At 41.7% G+C, this 21,398-nt stretch overlaps 1 protein-coding gene and 1 pseudogene across 4 annotated transcripts; both read left to right on the forward strand.

Moving 5' to 3' along the window:
• Window positions 1-314: 314 nt before the first annotated feature.
• On the forward strand, window positions 315-19,872 carry ZNF607 (zinc finger protein 607). Of its 3 annotated transcripts, none has more exons than XM_025366395.1 (5): window positions 315-859; window positions 3,883-3,964; window positions 5,800-5,926; window positions 7,614-7,712; window positions 16,316-19,872. In XM_025366395.1, the coding sequence occupies exons 2-5, from the start codon at window positions 3,956-3,958 to the stop codon at window positions 18,169-18,171; spliced, it is 2,091 nt and encodes a 696-aa protein (XP_025222180.1). In that variant the 5' UTR covers window positions 315-859; window positions 3,883-3,955; the 3' UTR covers window positions 18,172-19,872. The 3 variants fall into 3 exon arrangements, with proteins under 3 accessions (XP_025222180.1, XP_025222182.1, XP_025222183.1); XM_025366397.1 differs by having other exon boundaries at window positions 321-1,115; window positions 7,617-7,712; XM_025366398.1 differs by lacking the exons at window positions 3,883-3,964; window positions 5,800-5,926; window positions 7,614-7,712 and having other exon boundaries at window positions 321-1,115.
• LOC112612201 lies at window positions 18,978-19,623 on the forward strand (annotated as a pseudogene). Its single transcript, XR_003116829.1, has one exon. The product of XR_003116829.1 is annotated as a prohibitin pseudogene (transcript).
• Window positions 19,873-21,398: the final 1,526 nt, after the last annotated feature.

Here is a 21,398-nt window from a genome sequence, read left to right on the forward strand (position 1 = left end):
TCATGTATTGAAAAATGTGATGGAACTTCAAATCCTCGTATAGGACGTGAGTCCATTTACCTAGCACTTGATGAGACAAGCTGGGCCTGTCGAGTGGTATTAAAAGTCCCGGTCCCAAGTGTTACCAAGGAGGCCGGCGCCATCTCAGGGGCCATGACGGTTTCGGCGCCCCACCCTGAGGAGCTCATACTCATCCAGCAGGTGATCCCTTCCGAGGCTACCTGGATCGCTTTCCACTCAGACTCGCCTCCTACTGGCCCTGAGAACGCACTAACTCCACCCTAAACCTCATGTCAGGGGACCCAATAGCGGCGGATCTGCGCATGCGCACTCCTAGGCAAGGCGGCCACTCCCAGAAGTCTCCGGGGCTCGGGCGTTGGGAGGGGCGCGCCATCCCAGTGGTCACTGCCGTATTTCTCGTAGGTTTTTAGGATTCTGGACCCCACTTCTCACCCGTGCCTGCAGTCCTGACAGTTCTGGCCTGGACTACATATTCCACAGGCAACGGAGAAAACTCCGACCCTTGGCTCCGGTTCCGGGACCTCTGGCTCTGCGCTGCGCGAGACTTTGTTTCACCTGAAGAAGGCGGCGCAGGTCACTGCGGGAGCCTCTGCAGCCCCAGCCCGCCGCCCGCGTGGGACCCTGCGTGGCGGTGAGAGTAGGGCTGCAGGAGGCGCTCAGAGCACGGAGGCCCCAGGCGCGGGCCGGGCGAGTCTCCCGCCTCCTCAGGCCCTAGGGTGCTGGAGATGCGGAGGAGGGGCCCGTCTCTAGGAGACAGGCGGGGAGCGTGAGACACCGCGCAGCGGCGACAGGACCGGCGTGCCTGTGTGACGCGGGTGCAGTTGTGGGACTGTGAGGGGTGCGTGGTCGACCTTGTGTTACCTGGACATGCCGTGCGTGTCCTTTGCAAAGCGTGCTTCGCAGGGTTCTGTGGGGTCTACTGACTCTTGGCTCCAGGTTCCCTGCTGCTTCCTGTGCCTTCTTCTCAGCCTAGTACGACTACAACAGAGACATGCTTCTAGTGGGAAATCAGTTACTGAGTCTTAGATGAAGATTTCCAGTGAGAAGAAGCAGATAGGATGGGAAGCTTAGAGGAGTAATTGCCCTTAAGACAGGTATGATAGATGCTGTTAAATAAAAAATTATTCGGTGACACTTATTAAAGCATGCAAATAAGCCTTTATTCAGGACCATCGTGGTAGGTATTGGGATCCCGGCTGTGGGATTTTGCAGTGGGTAAGAAACATTGGGCTCAACTCCGAATTCAGCATGAACAAGTGGGAATTTATAGCCAAGAAGGTTAGGGATCACTGGATGAGAAATTAGTAAGAGGAAATGTCTGGGTTAAGGAAGATTCTGACTAAACGCAGCTAAAAGGATTATTTCTGGAGAGAGAGACCTGGGTCATAAGACTTTATCACCTGGGGGACGGTGGAGGATGAAGATACACAGGCGAAGGGGTCTTGCTAAACTGACTTAGAATAGTTCTTTGCTATAGCCAGATTTTACAGTGAAGTGTACAGATGGACCTAGCTGAAGATGTAATAGCCTGACTAAAGTTTGGCAGAGTTTGGCAGTTTCGAGTGTAGGATTCCCTCCTGAAAAGGGTTGTTACTCCGCCCCCATCTCCCGGTTCTTGGAGTTTCATTTACATGTTTAACAGACACCGCCTTCTTGAATTCTGACCCTAAGAACCTGCAGTGAAGGATGATTGCAGATTCCATCCAACATACTTCCTTCTGGTTATGTGTATGAAATTATGCGCCTGTAGTCTTGGAGGGGGGAAACATAAGCGCTAAGTATTATGAGGCAATTTTGGATATTCCGTTTTGGATTTCTGTAGATCAAAAGCAACAAGAATATGAACTTAACTGTGTTGTGAAGGAAGTGAGCCAGAATTTAAGTTTTCCAAAGTAGGAATTCTCAGTTATTGGCGTACTGTCTGTAGACCAATGCCCTTATGGGCATAAGGGACATCACAAACCTGTAATCTCAGCTAGCTACTCTGGAGGCTGAGGCAGGAGAACCGCTTGAAACCGGAAGGCAGAGGTTGCAGTGAGTCGAGATCACGCTACTACACTCCAGCCTGGGCAAAAGAGCAAAACTTTGTCTCAAAAAAAAAAAAAAAAAAAAAAAAAAAAAAAAAATCAGACTTTTATTAAGTGCTTCTAGTATGCCACACTTGAAAATTGTAGCATTTGAAATGGGACAATCACTGAAAAGATAGAGTTGCTTCCTTTGAAATATAATCTATGAAGGCAAATCAAATCTGAATAGGAGGAAGTTTAAGGCAGTATGTGATAGAGTCCATTTGGAGAGATTTAGGTGACCTATGTGGTGATGTCACATAACAAAGACATCAGTCTGACTATAGCAATAGTCAGGCTATGAACAAATTATACTGAGTCTATGGGCTGTGTATGGTGATAAACAGGTTTATGCTATATCTTTTAAACCTTGTAGTTTTCACTGTATTGATATTGGATGGAAAGCAAAATTAATTGCATGAGGAAATTCAGCAGCTATTTGGAGGATATCCTGACCTACCTGCCAGATTTAGGAGAAAAATAAACCCTTCTGTTAAGAAGACCTGAAATAAAGCTGTATTGAGGCCATCATCCATTCACAGAGAAGATTACTCAGGGACAGTTCCCCATGCTGTTGGAGACACAATTCTAACATATCTAAGAACCAGTGATGAAGTGAGTTTAGGTTTGGCGACCCAAAAAAACCCACAGAAGATAAGCCATTCAGTAAAATGATTTTAAATTTAGAGAAAACATAATTTTGTTGAAATTCCCACCTTAACAAATTGGAAACACATACACGTTTCAAGTTAATATGTCCATGCTTATAATAATTATGAAGGAAACATTAATAATGAAAAAAGAGCCACACAAAAGTATAGGGAATGCTATTTATCAAACTCTGATTTTGGGAAGTTGCTAAGCAAAGGTTTATTTACTTTTCCTTTAGCTTTATTTAGTTGTTTCATGTATTGAGCCAAAATGGAATACGAAGTGAGATATAAGCACTATAACTATAAGCACTTTTTTGTTTCTTGGAGACAGAGTCTTGCTCTGTCACCCGGGCTGGAGTTCAGTAGCACAATCATGGTTCACTGCAACCTTGAACTCCTGGGCTCAAGTGATCCTCTCGCCTCAGCCTCCCGGGTAGCTGGGACTACAGGTGCATGCCACCCTGCCTATTTTATGATTATCTGTCTGTCAGCCTTTCTCTCTGTATTGATGGATATGTATTTATATATTTTACAAAAATAAACGTATTGGTCAGTGTGATCTTTCTGTTGACATTGTTTCTGGTATTTTTCATGTCCTTGAATTTTTCTCAGTTTCACATTTAATGACTACTTTCTTTCTAGGACAGTGATAGTCTGTTATATATTTAACTAGGAAGCTTTGCTAGGCTCAGAACGCTGAACAGTCACTATCTGTCTCCAATATCTTGACCAATTTCACCCAATTTCAAGACTAAAAAGAGGTTCTGATATGGATGATGTGCCCTGTTTTTACCCTTAAAGGAGGGAATGGAAAGAGGTAGGTCTGCTCAAAGCAGGACAGAGCTGCCTAATCTGAGGTCCACATCTGCCTCCCCAACATCATACACTGGCCAGAACATTTCCCACTGAATTATCTGGGTCTGGTTTCCATGACAGTATGTTTCTGATGTATGACTCTGTGTAGGTGAGACCCTTGGGTAGTCAGGGAGGAAATGGGTTTATCCAGAATCTTAATCTTCCCAAATTGTATGTAAGAGGAGGTAGTTTGGAACTTGGAATGGAAGAGGAAAACAGCACTATTACCTTGAGTCCTGTGGGGAACACTGAAGCACAACTGGTCTCAAGGTCTTCTCTTCTTTCAGGTCTTGGTTTTTTGACTTTGCTCTTCTGGTAGAGAAACCCTGAGGACTGATCAACTCTTGCCAGTCTCAAACCATGGCCTGTGTAAGTTGATATTTCTCGCCATGTTGATGTGTGTGTGTGATTTTTTAGGTCATGTACGTCTTTTCATCATTTTTTCTGAAGTTACCTTCGTGAGAGGGTGCTCAGTTAACCTAATCCCCAGTTCTCATTCTTCCCGTAAAATATATACCACGTCACCCAGCATCCTCGCTAGGTGGGCCACTGCAAATTCACTAGCGTTCGTGTTGTTATTGATCAAATTACTCAATGTCCTCTAGGTGCCCATTCTTCTATTTTGGGCAGTGATACAGAGGAAAGGAGTCAAGTTCTTTGAGTACAAATATACGCATTTCAGGTCGGTTTTGTCATTTGTTGCAATTGAGACAACAGTTCCATTTAACCATCCATGGGAAGTCTTTGAAATTTTCCAGACATTTGAGTTTTTCAGCTAGATAAGGTGGAAATTGGCACTGAAGGATCTAAATCTTCAGGTAGGATAAAATCTCATGCTTCGTGTGATTCTTCTTGTGATTAGTCTATTGAATTGGAACTTGTAAACACAGAAGTCGTGGATCTGGATAAAAAGTCCTGAAAAACAAATACCATAAAATAATGATGTCATGATAAAATCCTTTGTCAAAACAAACAAAAATGCTCATGGTGAGATTTGACGTAATGAAGTACTTGATGCTTGAAGAGATTATTAATTTTAAGGAAACCTAGTTTTCTGGAGTCAGACACGCGAGTCAGATGTACTACTGTTGCACCACGAGGTCACAGGAAACCTAGTTTTCTAAAATTGAGAATCTGTACCATATTTTGCATAAAACATCTCTTAATTAAAAATTTAAGTTCTCTTCCAAGTCAAAATATTCCTCAGTTAACATACATTGATTGAGAATTTATGAGGCAGATGCCACCAGGGCGTTATGTGCATAATAATGATTTAGTTTAATAGAAAAACATTATTATTTTGTCATTTTCAAAAGGGTCAGATACCTAAGAAGTGTCCCAGAACAGGCAGAAAGTTTTGTGTGTTTCAAGCTTCTTCAAAAATATGCATAAATTCTACTTCATTCCCTTCCCTGATAGCATATATTTCTGGTCTGTGTGCTGGTTATCTTGCTCTTCTGCTGCAATGCAGTCCTTCATCTCCTCCACTCCATTTTCGTTTTTCTTTTCTTTTTTCTTTTCTTTTTTTTTTTTTGAGACGGAGTTTCACTCTTGTTGCCCAGGCTGGAGTGCAATGGCACATTCTCAGCTCACCGCAACCTCCGCCTCCCAGGTTCAAGCGATTCTCCTGCCTCAGCCTCCTGAGTAGCTGGGATTACAGGCATGTTCCACCATGCTGGCTAATTTTGTGTTTTTTTTAGTAGAGACAGGATTTCTCCATCTTGGTCAGTCTGGTCTTGAACTCCCAACCTCAGGTGATCCACCCGCGTCGGCCTCCCAAAGTTCTGGAATTAGAGGTGTGAGCCACTGCGCCTGGCCATGCACTCCATTTTCTTTTACTTTTTTTGAGACAGAGTCTCGCTCTGTTGCCCAGGCTGGAGTACAGTGGCCTGATCTCGGCTCACTGCAACCTCCACCTCCCAGGTTTAAGTGATTCCCCTATCTCAGCCTCCCGAGTAGTTGGGACTGCAGGCATGCACCACAACGCCTGGCTAATTTTTTGTATTTTAGTAGAGACGGGGTTTCACCATGTTGGCCATGATGGTCTCAATCTCTTGACCTCATGATCCGCCCGCCTCGGCCTCCCAGAGTGCTGGGATTACAGGCGTGAACCACCGCGCCCGGCCCCTCTATTCCATTTTTTAAGTCTTTTCTTTAATTTCCCCAGTAATACGTGGGTTTGCTGTTTCGATTTGCTGTTTCAGGAATCGATAACATTCGGGGATGTGGCCATAGACTTCTCTCATCAGGAGTGGGAATATCTCAACCTGGTTCAGAAGACCTTGTACCAGGAGGTGATGATGGAGAATTACGATAACTTAGTCTCACTGGGTATGTTTATCAACCTGGAATGATTTAGAATAATTTAGAATCATCTGTTCTGTAGCATATATTATTTTTCTCTTGTGATTTTCAGGGCTGCCTTTTAAGAAACTAAATTTGTTTTCTCTATTTCTATTGAGGTGGTTTCAGCTTTGAGTCAGCAATGGCAGCTCCTTTCAACACTTTCATCTTCTCTATCTTTCGGTGACATTCACACCTCCCTCTGATACTTCTTTTATTTGTCTCTTTAACCCAGAAAGTGGGTTGAACCAGTGGTTTAGCTTAGAATTTTCTGATGTTCATTGTAGAACCATTGTCAGGGCATTCAGGTTTCTTATTTATTTTGTGCACAGAATTGCTTTAGTGCTCCATTTTATTATCTGATCCATTTGCAGCGATATTAATTTGACAGAAGGTGCTGAATTGCTATTATTATCAAAAGAGATAGCCTGTTCATATAGTCATAGAGTGGTGGATTGGATAAATTAAACTTACTTAAAACTGAGGAGAAAACAGTCCATTTCCTGAGACAGAATTTATTTGATTTATAGTTGAAACTTACAATCCATGAAAATTATGTGTAAAATGGGATGAATATGCTATAGATATCTCTTCTTGTATACTCTTAGTAAAATAACTGCAGTAGCATAATGTGAACAGCTAGCATTGTGATTTCTACACAGACATTTTTCTAAGTACTTTACTCATATATCAAGTAATTTAATACTCCCAACAGCCTTACTATTTTCCCAATTTTATAAGTGAGAATACTGAGCACAGCAGTGTAAGTAACACAGCTGGAAAGTGACAGAGTCAGGAATTGATCCCAGGCTGTTTTTTGTTTTTTTTTTTTCCTTTCTTTTTTTTTTTTTTTTTTTTGAGATGGAGTCTTCTGTCACCCAGGCTGGAGTGCAGTGGTGCGATCTTAGCTCACTGCAACCTCCACCTCCTGGGTTAAAGTGATTCTCCTGCCTCACCCTCCCTAGTAGCTGGGATTACAGGCACTACCACCACACCCACAGCTAATTTTTGTATTTTCAGTAGAGACGGTTTTGCCATATTGGCCAGGCTGGTCTCCAACTCCTGACCTCAGGTGATCCGTCCACATCAGCCTTCCAGAGTGCTGGAGTTATAGGCGTGAGCCACCGCACCTGGCCAATCCCAGGCTTTAGAGTGTGTGTTTTCAACCACTTTATGCTTGCTTACTGCAGTTAGAGGACATATAAGTTTAAATTTCTTTTGAGGCCAGTCATGGTGGCTCATGCCTGTAATCCCAGCGCTTTGGGAGTCTGAGATGGGCAGATCACGAGGTCAGGAGTTCGAGACCAGCCTGGCCAACATGGTGAAACCCCATTTCTACTAAAAATACAAAAATTAGCCAGGCGTGGTGGCACATGCCTGTAATCCCAGCTGCTCAGGAGACTGAGGCAGGAGAATCACTTTAACCTGGGAGGCGGAGGTTGCAGTGTGCCAAGATCGCACCATTGCACTCCAGCCTGGGTGACACAGCGAGATTTTTTGAAAACCAGCAAACAAAAAGATTGACTCTCCCTGGGTGATCTTTTTCTTATTTCTCTCACTCTTCTCTAAAATCTTATTCTGTATCACTTTGACCTTTCATTTATTGCAATTGTAATTTTAAATTTGACCTTCAAATTTGATTTCTGTATTTTGTGGCACTTCTTTTCTTTGTAAGCAGGACATTCCATATCTAAGCCAGATTTAATCACCTTATTGGAGCAAGGAAAAGAGCCATGGATGATTGTGGGGGAAGAAACAAGAGGAGAATGTACAGGTAAGAGCAAGTCAGGCAGGGGCAGCCATTTTTATATGTAAATAGCCCTCGTGGAAGTGGTCATCTCATTTGGTAAACGCATCCTTGAAACATTAGTCATAAAGTTCCCTCCTCAGCGAGGAGGCTTCTGATGTGGAGAAGAAATGGATATCTCAGCATGAAATAGCCAATGAAGGCCCAGTGCAGCGGCTCACGCTTGTAATCCCAGCACTTTGGGAGGCCGAGGCGGGCAGATCACCTGAGGTGATCCTCCACAGTAGCTGGGACCACAAGTGCATACCACCACATCTGGTAATTTTTTTTTCTTTAGAGATGAGGTCTCCCTACATCGCCCAGGCTGTTCTCAAACTCCTGGGCTCAAGTGTTCTTCCTGCCTTAGACTCCCAAAGTGCTGGGATTATAGGTGTGAGCTACCATGCCTGGCCCAGAATTGTTCTATATCCCCTGCCCAACCTTTTTTTTTTTTTTTTGAGATAAGGTCTCACTCTGTCACCCAGAGCAGGAGTGCAGTGGCACAGTCTTATCCTCTGCAATATCTGGGACCACAGGTGTGTGCCACCACACCCAGCTAATTTTTGTATTTTTGTAGAGACATGGTCTCACTATGTTGCCCAGGCTGCTCTGGAATTTCTGGGCTCAAGTGACCCGTCTCAGCCTCCCAAAGTGCCAGTATTACAAGTGCAAGCCACCTCGCCCGGCCTGTTCTATATCCTCACTGTGGTTATGAACAACTATGTGCATTTTTCAAATCTCATAGAACTGTATATCAAGAAAAGTGAATTTTGGCCAGGCTCTCTGGCTCACACGTACAATCCTAGCACTTTGGTAGGCCGAGGCAGGCAGATCACTTGAAGACAGGAGTTCAAGACCACCCTGGCCAACATGGCAAAACCCTGTCTCTACAAAAAATATGAAAAATTAGCTAGGTGTGGTGGCACTGCCTATAATCCCAGTTACTTGGGAGGCTAAGGTGAAAGGATTACTTGAGCCTTGGAAGCAGAGGCTGCAGTGAGCCGAGATCACAACATCACATTCCAACCTGGATGACAGAGTGGGACCCTGTCTCAAAAAAAAAAAAAAAAAATTAAGAAATTCTTGTCAAGGTTACAACCTGAGCCGTCTGGCCACGGTGAGGAAGAGAGTGCTAATCATAAGATGACAGAAAGCGTCCCCTCTGCAATACCTTACCTCCTTATCAACAGAGCTACAGAATAAAAATTGTGGATTCCAACTGAGAGACCTGCAAGACAGTCTCCATTTAAGAAAGAATTGCTAGGGAAACCCAAAGACAAAAGAGAAGACATAAATAAAAACTGGAAGAATTGAAACTACAACACAAACAGCTACAGCACACAATGAACACGGCCTAACTCCCAGGCAGACAAACCTCAAACTTTACACTGAAGGTGTATTCACCTCAGTTCCTATTACGGGACACATCGCGGCCAGCTATTTCTTTCTTCTTTCTTTTCTTTTCTTTTTCCCTCCCCCCTCGCCACTTTCCTTTCCTTTCTCTTTCCTTCCTCTTTCCTTTCTCTTTCCTTTCCTTTCCCTTTCTCTTTCCCTTTCTCTTTCCCTTTCCTTTCCCTTTCCCTTCACCTTACCCTACCCTTCCCCTTTCCTTCCCCTTCCCTTCCCCATTTCCTTCCACTTCCCTTCCCCTTTCCCTTCCCCTTTCCCCTCCCCTTTCCCCTTCCCTTTCCCCTTCCCTTCCCCTTCCCTTCCCTTCCCTTTCTGTCTTTCCAGACGGAGTCTTGCTGTGCTGCCCAGGCTGGAGAAAAGTGGAGGGATTTCGGCTCACTGCAATCTCCACCTCCTGGGTTCAAGCAATTCTCCTGCCTCAGCCTCTCGAGCAGCTGGAATTACAGGCGCCTGCCACCATGCCTGGCTAATTTATATATCATATATATATATATATTTTTTTGTAGAGGTAGGGATTCACCATATTGGTCAAGCTGGTCTCAAACTCCTGACCTCAAGTGATCCGCCCGCCTCAGCCTCCCAAAGTGCTGGGATTACAGGCATGAGCTACCGCACCCGGCCATGTCCAGCTTTTTCTAACAAAAATTACAAGGCATGCTGAAAATAAGTAAACATCATTTAAAAAAAAAAAAAAAAAAAGGATTGAAACCAGACCCAGATAAGGCAGAGATTTTGGAATTACCGAACTGTGAATTAATAAATTAACTTATTTATTTATTTAGAGACAGAGTCTCACTCTGTCACCCAGGCTGGAGAGCAGTGGCGTGATTGTGGCTTACTGCAACCTCCGCCTCCTGGGTTCAAGCAATTCTCCTGCCTCAGCCTCCCAAGTAGCTGGAACTATGGGTGTGCTGCCCAGCTAATTTTTGTATTTTTAGTAGAGACGGGGTTTCACCATGTTGGCCAGGCTGGTCTCAAATTCCTGACCTCAGGTGATCTGCCCACCTCGGCCCCCTAAAGTGCTGGGATTACAGGCTTGAGCCACCGCGCCCGGCCCATCAACCTGTTTTTATACAAAGTGTTTGGGTTATTGATTTAATTACTTTATGAGAACAAAAGGGAGAAAGAGAGAAGGGAGCAGATGTGGGGGAGAGATTTCGAGAAAGAGAGGAAGAGAAAGAAATACAGATTTTTTTTCTTTTTCAGATTTTCAGTTTCTTAACTAAAAATTGGTGGTTTGTATTTTTCTTGGAAGTTGAACATTCATCTAAGTTTTTTTTTTTTTTGGGGGGGAGGTGACAGAGTCTTGCTGTCTTGCCCAGGCTAGAGTGCAGTGGTACAATCTCGGCTCACTGCAACCTCTGCCTCCCAAGTTGAAGTGATTCTCCTGCCTCAGTCTCCTGAGCAACTGAGACTATAAGCGCCCACCACCATGCCCGGCTAATTTTTGTATTTTTAGTAGAGACAGGGTCTCACCATGTTGGCCAGGCTGGTTTCAAACTCCTGACCTCAGATGATCTGCCTGCCTCAGCTTCCCAAAGGGCTGGGGCGTGAGCCACCATGCCTGACCCTGGCAAACTGTTTTCTGAAGGGCCTGACCAGCTTAAATTATTTACTGGATGGTAGTGTTCATCGCTTTATCTACTTCTTAGTCAAGCTTTGGTGGTCTGTGTCTTTCAAGGAATTTGTTCATTTCATCTAAGTTATCAAATTTATTGGCATGGGGTTCATAATACTTTATGATTTATAGTGATAATCCCTTTTTTATTCCTGCAATGGGTCATTTATGCCTTCTCTCCCTTTCTCTCCTTTGGGTGGAGGTTTATCAACTTCATTGATCTTTTCAAAGAATCGGCTTTTGGTTTCATTGATTTTTTTTTTATTGATTTTCAATTTTCTATTTTACTTTTTCTGATTATTATTATTTTTATTCTTCTTGCTTTGGGTTTGATTTGCTCGTCTTTTTCTATTGAGGTGAAGACTGAGGTGTTTTTTTGTTTGTTTGTTTTTGTTTTTTTTTTTTTGAGACAGAGTCTCGCTCTGTCGCCCAGACTGGAGTGCAGTGGCGGGATCTTGGCTCACTGCAAGCTCCGCCTCCCGGGTTCACGCCATTTGCCTGCCTCAGCCTCTTGAATAGCTGGGACTACAGGCGCCCGCCACCAGCTAATTTTTTGTATTTTTAGTAGAGACGGGCTTTTACTGTGTTAGCCCAGATGGTCTTGATCTCCTGACCTCGTGATCCGCCCACCTCGGCCTCCCAAAGTGCTGGGATTACATGCTTGAGCCACCGTGCCCGGCCAACTGAAGTCTTTTTTTGTTGTTTTTTTATACTAACATAGATGTTAGTGTTGTAAACTTCCCCTAGGTGGTTCTTTATTAGTTAGTATTCCATAAAATTTGGTACATTGTGTTTCCATTTTGATTCAGTTCATATTGCTTTCTGATTTCCTTCTTGATTTCTTCTTTGACCTGTGGTTTATTTAGAAGTGTGTTGGTTTGTTTTCCAAACAGTTAAGGATGTTTCATTGTTGGTTAGTGATTTATAATTAGCACCGTTGTGATCAGAGAACATGCTTTTTATGACTTGAATTATTTTAAATAATAATTGAGATTTGTTTTATGTACTGTATCGGCCCTCTTGGCAAATATTCCACATGTGCTTGAGAATATTGTATATGTTGGTGTTGGGTGGATGTTCTGTCAATATCTCATGTAGTTTCTTGGTTGATACTGTGCAAATCTTGTATATCTTTACCGTGTTTTTGTGTACTTGTTCTGGGAATTGTTTCTAGAAAAATATTTCCATTTCCAGTTATATTTTTTCTTTTTCTTTTTTTTTTTTTTTTTTTTGAGACAGAGCCTCACTCTGTCACCCAGGTTGGAGTGCAATGGTGTGGTCTCAGCTCACTGCGACCTCCGCCTCTGGAGTTCAAGTGATTCTCCTGCTTCTGGGTTCAAGCGATTCTCCTGCTTCTGGGTTCAAGTGATTCTTGTGCTTCAGCCTCTGAGTAGCTGGGACTACAGATGTGCACCACCACACCCAGCTAATTTTTGTATTTTTATTAGAGACGGGGTTTCACTATTTTGGCTTGGCTGGTCTCGATCTCATGACCTCATGATCTGCCCACCTCGGCCTCCCAAATTGATGGGATTACAGGCGTGAGCCACTGCGCCTGAGCAATTTCCAGTTATGTTTTATTGTTACCTATTTTTCATTGCATTTCAATCAGTTTTTGTTTTATATACTTTGAGAGTGTTATCAGGTGCATAAGTGTTTGGGAATTTTATGTTTTCTTGATAGACTGATCCCTTTTATGTTATGACATGCACCTTCTTGAATCTTCCTATTTTCCTTTGTCCTGAAATCTATGTTGTCTAATATTAACATAGCCCACCATTTGTTTGGCTTGTTATATTGATTCTATCCTTTTACTTTTAATATTTTGTGTCTTTAAAGTATGTTCCTTGTAGCCATTACATAGTGCACAAGGGTTCCAATTTCTCTGCATTCTCTTCAACATTAGTTATTTTCTGTTTTGTTTTGTTTTGTTTTGTTTTTGTTTTTTAACCAGTAGCCATCCTGATGGTTTTGAGATGATGGGTCATTCACTATGTTCATCTTTGCCTCTTAAAGTGTTTTGACCCTGTACATTTTATGTAATTATTAACATGATTACATTTAGGTCTACTACTTTACTTTTTTTCTCTATTTAGTTTCTCTGTCCATTCCTTTTGTAGTTTTGATTATTTCAATTTTTGTTTGTTTGTTTTTTGCTATTTATTTAAATTTACCTATTGGCTGGGTGCAGTGGCTCACACCTGTAATCCCCCCAGCACTTTGGGAGGCTGAGGCAGGCGGATCACCTGAGGTCAGGAGTTCGAGACCAGCCTCAACATGGAGAAACCCCGTCTATACTAAAAATACAAAATTAGCCTGGCATGGTGGTGCATGCCTGTAATCCCAGGTACTCGGGATGCTGAGGCAGGAGAATTGCTTGAACCTGGGAGGCGGAGGTTGTGGTGAGCCGAAATCGCTGAGCAACAAGAGTGAAACACCATCTCAAAAAATAATAATAATACAAAAAATTTTTTTAATAAATAAATAAATTTACCTGTTGACTTGTGGGTTGTATCTCCTTGAGTAATTTATTTTAGTGAGTGTTATAGGGATTATAGTATACAATATACATCATGTTTCACCATCTAGATACAGTTGTTCCTTCTCAACAAATGTATAAACCTTGTGTTTTTATAGGTTTATATCCATCTTACCCTTCACGTTATAATTTCCATGTATATCACATCTTCATATGTTGTAAACCTCACTAGGCAGTGTTATTAGTTTTGCTTTTGACAGTCATATTAAAGAACTTAAGGAGCAAAAAATGATTTTAGGTATTTACATCATCATTAGTGATGCTCTTCTTATATTCTGAAGATTCAGATTTCTCTTTGGTATTATTTTCTTTGGGCCTAAATAACTTGTTAGCATTTTTTGTATAGTAAGTCTGATGGCAACAAAGTATTTTAATTTGCTTTTATCAGTAAATGTAATGTATCTTACTTGGCATTAAATGAGCATCTTAATTCTACAAATTTATTTCTTTCACTAAATTTGAGTTGTTTTCAATCGCTATTTCCTGAGATATTTTTCCTGCCAAAATCTTTGTTTTTTCAGTTTATAATTTCAACCATATCTTTTGATTTATTCCCACAGCTCTTTACAAATGTTTTCTTCTTCTTCTTTTTTTTTTTTTTTTTAATTTTTTATTTCTGAGACGGAGTTTCACTCTTGTTGTCCAGGCTGGAGTGCAATGGTGCAATCTTGGCTCACTGCAACCTCCGCCTCCCAGGTTCAAGGAATTCTCTGCCTCAGCCTCCCCAGTAGCTGGGATTACAGGTGCCCGCCACCATGCCCAGCTAATTTTTTGTATGTTTAGTAGAGATAGGATTTCACTATGTTGGCCAGGCTGGTGTCGAACTCCTGACATCAGGTGATCCACCTGCCTCAGCCTCCCAAAGTGCTGGGATTACAGGCATGAGCCACCACACCTGGCTAAAATTTTTTAAACCATTTTTCTCTCTCCATTTCAAGTTGAATAATTTCTGTTGATCAATCAAGTTTACTGACCCTTAGTGATTATATGTTTCAGTTGTATAATTTGCATTTTCATCCTTTTCTGTCTCCCCACTCGTGGTTATAGCTCCTATGTTGTCTGTCATTTCCAGTGTGTTTTTCTAAGCTTTTTCTTAATGTTCTGATGTTGCAATCATATTAGCTAGCATGACAGGCATCAGCCATTGAGCCTGGTTCCAAACCTTTGTATGCTACTGTTATAAATAAAGTTTCAATGCCGCAAAAGAAATAGCACTCAAATATAAAATTTTCTTTTTTTTTAATTCTCGGCAAGGCAAGGTACTTGTATAGAAGGGTGCGCTCTCACTGATGGAGCAATGGTGGGCGCACATTTGGACAAGGGAGGGGAAGGGGTTCTTATCCCTGAGGCACATGGCCCCTGCTGCTGTGTCGTTCCCCTATTGGTTAGGGTTAGACCGCACAGGCTAAACTAATTCTGATTGGCTAATTTAAAGAGAATGACGGAGTGAGCGCTTTGGCAGGTGTCAGGGCAGAGCCGGTATAGCCCATAACAGGAATGAGTTAGGGTGGAGCAGGTGATCAGAATGATTTAGGGTGGAGTAGGTAATCGAAAAAGGTTGCTTTACGAGGAAGTTAAGTTTAAATGTAGAAGGCAAAGAATTGAACATACTGATATATTAATGTTTTGAAGAGAAATTTAGAATTCATATTCAACACTACTATTTTTATTGTTTTGTTTACTCACAACTCTAAGTCTTTGAAAACTTCCTTTCTTTTCTTTTATAATATTTTCAGGTTCATGTTACCTGTTCACATCCTGAATTGTTTGTTTCTCTGCAATATCTTATGTGCATAATTTTAAAATTTAGATATTGAGAAATTACAAGATAGGTGGTAAAATGTGCTCATTATAACTGTCTTTTTAGCAGCTTTTTGTATTTCATCCATGGCAATTGACTGTTTAGACTTTTCACTTTTGGGGTCACCTCTGAGGAATATTCCTACAAAATTATTCATTGTTTTTAATACTTTCAAGATATGTATATAGACTCTTATAATTTAAATAAAATCTCTGTTTCTTATTTTCCCTTCTTATTTTTATTTTTATTATTTTTTGGTTGCTTTAGCTCATATTTCACCCAATGATTTTTGTAAACACCATGTCTTTGATTTAGGTGTTGACACTATTCTGTTTCCTAACCCATCACATTCTGCTTTTATCTTTATTTTTCTACTTTCCTGTACCTTGCTCTTAAATTCCTAAATGTTGGGTAGTGATCTTTAACTTATTTTCTTTCCTTTTTATTGAGATAAATATTCACTCTTTGAATTCCCTGCCTGCTGATACTGAATGCCCATGATTATGATGTGTACCCAGTTTCTCCATCATGATTTGCTTACCCTTTATAATTTCCATGTATATCACATCTACATATGTTGTAAACCTGATCATTCTTCAGTTACAATCTTCCCTGAAAGATGGGTGTTCCCACAACTGTAGTTTATTCCTTTCTATGTATGACCATGTATACTTCTTTTCTCTATATATTAAATAAGATACTGAGTTTTTATTTAGTTATCTTACCCTGACTTTTTTTTATTACTTCTGATCCTACAGATGTTCAATCTGCTGGAATTCTTCCATTTTACTCTTCTATTTCCATATCAATATTTGCCTGTTTTCTTAGCATATGATGTAAATTTATATAGAGGGGGTGTGGTACAGCTGGTCAGTTCTGTCATTCTAGAGCCAGTTATGCATATATGTTAATAAATCTGCATTAAATTGACAGCTTGAAATTGTCCTCCGTGGGAGTATTTATACCAGAGATCTTGGCAAACACTACAAAACAGGGCTGTGTGTGTGTGTGTGTGTGTGTCTTTGTGTATGGGTGCATGTATGTGTAAGGTTGCACTCCTCCTGTAGAAACTCATTTTTTGAGCTCTCCTTTCATTTTTTATATTTTATAGCTGTATTTTTGAGTTCTCGGCATCTGTAATAGGTGAGAATTTCTCTTAATTCTACAATACATTGACATTTTCTCATCCAATAAACAAAATGTTTTTATTATATGTCTTCTAGATTTGGATTCAAGGTGTGAAATAATCAGCGATGGGAAAATGCACCTTTATAGGAAACAGTCATCTGTTACTCTCCATCAGAGAATTCATAATGGACAGAAACCATACGAGTGTAAGGAATGTCAGAAGGCCTTTAGTCATCTTACAGAACTCATAGTACATCAAAGAATTCATACTAGTGAGGAACCTGATCAACGTGAAGAGTTTGGGAAGGCATTTAGCCATCTTACAGACCTTAGAGAGCATCAGAAAATTCATGCTCGTGAGAAACCTTATGAATGTGAAGAATGTGGGAAAGTCTTCAGTTATCCTGCAAACCTTGCTCAACATGGGAAGGTTCATGTTGAGAAACCCTATGAATGTAAAGAGTGTGGGGAAGCTTTTAGGACTAGCCGTCAACTTACTGTACATCACAGATTTCATTACGGTGAGAAACCCTACGAATGTAAGGAATGTGGCAAAGCCTTTAGTGTGTATGGACGACTTAGTCGACATCAGAGTATTCACACTGGTGAGAAGCCCTTTGAATGTAACAAATGTGGGAAGTCCTTTAGGCTCAAAGCAGGCCTTAAAGTACATCAGAGTATTCATACTGGAGAGAAGCCACATGAATGTAAGGAATGTGGAAAGGCCTTTCGTCAGTTTTCCCACCTTGTAGGTCATAAAAGAATTCATACTGGAGAAAAACCCTATGAATGCAAGGAATGCGGTAAGGGCTTTACATGTAGGTATCAACTTACTATGCATCAGAGAATTTATTCTGGGGAGAAACCTTATGAATGTAAAGAAAATGGGGAGGCTTTTAGTAGTGGCCATCAACTTACTGCACCTCATACATTTGAAAGTGTTGAGAAACCTTATAAGTGTGAGGAATGTGGGAAAGCCTTTAGTGTGTATGGACGACTTACTCGACATCAGGGTATTCATAGTGGTAAGAAACCCTTTGAATGTAACAAATGTGGGAAGTCCTTTAGGCTGAATTCATCCCTTAAAATACATCAAAATATCCATACAGGTGAGAAACCCTACAAATGTAAGGAATGTGGGAAGGCCTTCAGTCAGCGCGCACACCTTGCCCATCATAACAGAATTCATACTGGTTACAAACCCTTTGAATGTAAAGAATGCGGGAAGTCCTTTCGTTGTGCCTCATATCTTGTCATACATGAGAGAATTCATACAGGAGAGAAACCCTATGTATGTCAAGAGTGTGGGAAGGGTTTTAGTTATAGCCATAAACTCACTATACATCGCAGAGTTCACACTGGTGAGAAACCTTATGAATGTAAGGAATGTGGGAAGGCCTTTAGTGTATCTGGACAACTTACTCAGCATCTGAGTATTCATAGTGGTAAGAAACCCTTTGAATGCAACAAATGTGGGAAGTCTTTTAGGTTCATTTCTGTACTTAAAGCCCATCAGAATATTCATAGTGCCGAGAAACCCTACGAATGTAAGGAATGTGGCAAGGCCTTTCGTCATGCCACAAGCCTCATATATCATGACCGAACTCATGCTGGTGAAAAGTCCTATGAATGTAAAGAATGTGGGGAAACTTTTAGTCATGCTTCACATCTTATTATTCATGAGAGAATTCATACCAGTGATAAACCCTATGAATGTAAAAGATGTGGGAAGGCATTTCGCTGTGCCTCATATCTTGTTAGACATGAAAGGGTTCATGCTGATGGAAATCCCTATATGTGTGAAGAGTGTGGGAAAGCTTTTAATAGTAGCCATGAACTTAGTATACATCATAGAGTTCATACTGGTGAGAAACCCTTTAAATGTAATAAATGCAGAAGGTCCTTTAGGCTTAGATCCATCCTTGAAGTACATCAGAGAATTCATATTTGATAGAGAAACTGTGGCATATACAGGTAGTAAAGAAAGCACATTCTGTCAATTGATTTATCCCACTGAACAATTTGAAGACAATGTGGAATGGCTTTGAGATACAGTTCAGTTTTTGTTAGGCATCAATTTGTATTGGTGTGAACTTTTCAAAATGTAAATACGCAGTTTCTTTGGTAAGAACTGTGTTAACTCAGATTCAGAGAATTTATTATGTATTTTTTTAATAACATAAGAAAACCTTTTCTGATATTCCTCTAGTTTTGGATTGCCAAAATAATCATAGTAGAGGAAAACTGAGAGAATGCAGGAAACCATTCTTTATACTTGCATGTAAACATCTTGCAGCAACAATCATTTATTGTTAAACCTGGGAAAAGTCATTAAACAGGAAACCTCTGTCGATATAAGCGATGATGGGAAAGGCTATTTAGCCATTCTGCATATTTAATGCTCATGATCGATGTCCACTTCTTATAGCTGGGATGATATGGGGGAAGATACTTATCCCTTCTGGGGATCATATATAAATGGTGATAGTAGTACCTACAGTATAGTGCTGTTAGAATTACATGAGTTAGATGTGAAAGTCAGAGTAGAAGCAGGTGTGAGAGGGGCCCGCAGAAGAAAACATGGCTGCCAAAGTGTTTTGAGTCCATGGGCAAGTTTGGCCTGGCCTTAGCTGTTGCAGGAGGCATGGTAAATTCTGCCTTATATAATGTGGATGCTGGGCACAGAGCTGTCATCTTTGACCAATTCCATGGAGTACACAACGTTGTGGTAGGGGAAGGGACTCACTTTATCATCCCATGGGTACAAAAACCAATTATCTTTGACTGCTGCTCTCAACCACATAATGCGCCATTCATCACTGGTAGCAAAGATTTACAGAATGTCAGCATCACACTGCGCATCCTCTTCTAGCCCATCACTAGCCAGCATCCTCTCATCTTCACCAGCCTTGGAGAGGACTATGATGAGCCTGTGCTGCCGTTCATTACCACTGAGATCCTCAAGTCACTGCTGGCTTGCTTTGATGCTGGAGAACTAATCACCCAGAGAGAGCTGGTCTCCAGCCAGGTGAGCAACGACCTTATGGAGTGAGCAGCCACCTTTGGGCTCATCCTGGACAACATGTCTTTGACATATCTGACCTTCGGGAAGGAGTTAATAGAAGCAGTGGAAGCCAAACAGGTGGCCCAGCAGGAGGCAGAGAGCACCAGATTTGTGGTGAAGGATAAGCAGCAGAAAAAGGCGGCCATCATCTCTGCTGAGGGTGACTCCAAGGCAGCTGAGCTGATCACCAACTCACTGGCCACTGCAGGGACGGCCTGAGCAAGCTGTGCAAGCTGGAAACTGTGGAAGACATTGCATACCAGCTCTCACGCTCTTGGAACATCATCTGCCTGCCAGTGGGGCAGTCCGTGCTCCTCCAGTTGCCCTAGTGAGGGCCCAGCCTACGTGCACCTCCGTGAGGCAACTGGGCCACAGCCCCGATGATTTGTAATACCACCTTCTGCCCTAACCCCAGAAATCACTGAAATTTCATGATTGGCTTAAAGTGAAGGAAATAAAGGTAAAATCACTTCAGCTCTCTAAAAAACAAAAGAATAATTACATGGGTTAGTACATGAAAAAATTATGGGAAACTACATGGAATATACTGTTACCTTCAATAAACATTAGCTTCTATATATAATAATATCATTACTTGTGTTATTTTTAGTGCATTTTGATGAGATGAAAACCATTAACCATTCAGATTTAATGAATTCAAAAAAGTTTTATGGTTTTTAAATTTGAATTCATTCTGGGTAAACTTAATAAGTAAAAACCATAAGAGGGCTTTCATTCTGATATGTTTAGGTGAATCAGACACTTAATCCTGGAATGAAATTCAGATGTAAGCTGGGCAGTGTGGCTCACACCTGTAATCCCAGCACTTTGCGTGGCCAAGGCAGGTGGATCACTTGAGGTCAGGAGTTCAACTCCAGCCTGACCAGCATGGTGAAACCCCGTCTCTACTAAAAACGCAAAAATTAGCTGGGCATGGTGGCACACTCCTGTAATCCCACCTAGTCAGGAGGCTGAGGCAGGAGAATTGTTTGAACCCGGGAGGCAGAGATTGCTGTGAGCTGAGATCATGCCGCTGCACTCTAGCCTAGGCGACAGAGCAAGACTCCATCTCAAAAAAAAAAAAACCCTGCTTGAGAAAGCTCAATGCTGTTCTGAAAACATACTGTTCCAGCCAAAACCTGAAACTAGTGATAGGTCCTTAAGCCCCCTCTTGAAGCAGTTACTTTAGAAAGGTTGCAATTATAAATCATTTCTCTGCCCCTTTGAGATGTAAATCTACCACCAAGAGCTGTCTCCTCAGAGCTGAGTTTGAAATGCAAACATTCAGAGAGCCAGCTCTTGCTCCAACCTCTTAGTTCCTATGGGAATGTAAGGGCCTAACTTTGGTGGCTGTCTTGCTCCAACTTTCACAACTGTCTCAGTCATAAAGATACAAGAAATTTGTTTCTACTCTGGATAAATATCAATTAGTAAAAAAAAAAAAAAACCTGATGCCTTAGTCACAGGGACCAAACTCCCCCTTAACACCTTTCAGTGTCTCCTTTAGTACACTCCACCATTTTCAACAACTCCTGATTTTTGTTTCCCAAAGTGGAGCTCAGTTTACACTGTATTCTGTTCTCTAATACAGTAGTTATTACTGAATAAAATCTGTCTACTCCCTTTTACTATTGTCTCACTTTGTTTCTTTTTTTTTTTTTTTTCTTTTTTTGAGATGCAGTCTGGCTCTGTGGCCCAGGCTGGAGTACAGTGGCCATGATCTCGGCTGACTGCAACCTCTGTCTCCTGGGTTCAAGTGATGCTACTGCCTCAGTCTCCCGAGTAGCTGGGATTACAGGCATCGCCACCACACCCAGCTAATTTTTGTATTTTTAGTAGAGACGGGTTTTCACTATGTTGGCCAGGCTTGAACTCATAACCTCAGGTAATCCACCCACCTCGGCCTCCCAAAGTGCTGGGATTACAGGTGTGAGACACCATGCCTGGACTCTTTTCTCCTTTCTTTGAGACGGAGTCTCACTCTTGTCGCCCAGGCTGGAGTGCAGTGATGCAATCTTGGCTCTTTGCAACCTCCGCCTCCCAGGTTCAAGCAATTCTCCCGCTCAGCCTCCTGAGTAGCCGAGATTACAGGTGCACACCACCACGCCTGACTA

This window comes from Theropithecus gelada, chromosome 19, assembly GCF_003255815.1.
Source record: "Theropithecus gelada isolate Dixy chromosome 19, Tgel_1.0, whole genome shotgun sequence".
Classification (NCBI taxonomy): Eukaryota; Metazoa; Chordata; class Mammalia; order Primates; family Cercopithecidae; genus Theropithecus; species Theropithecus gelada.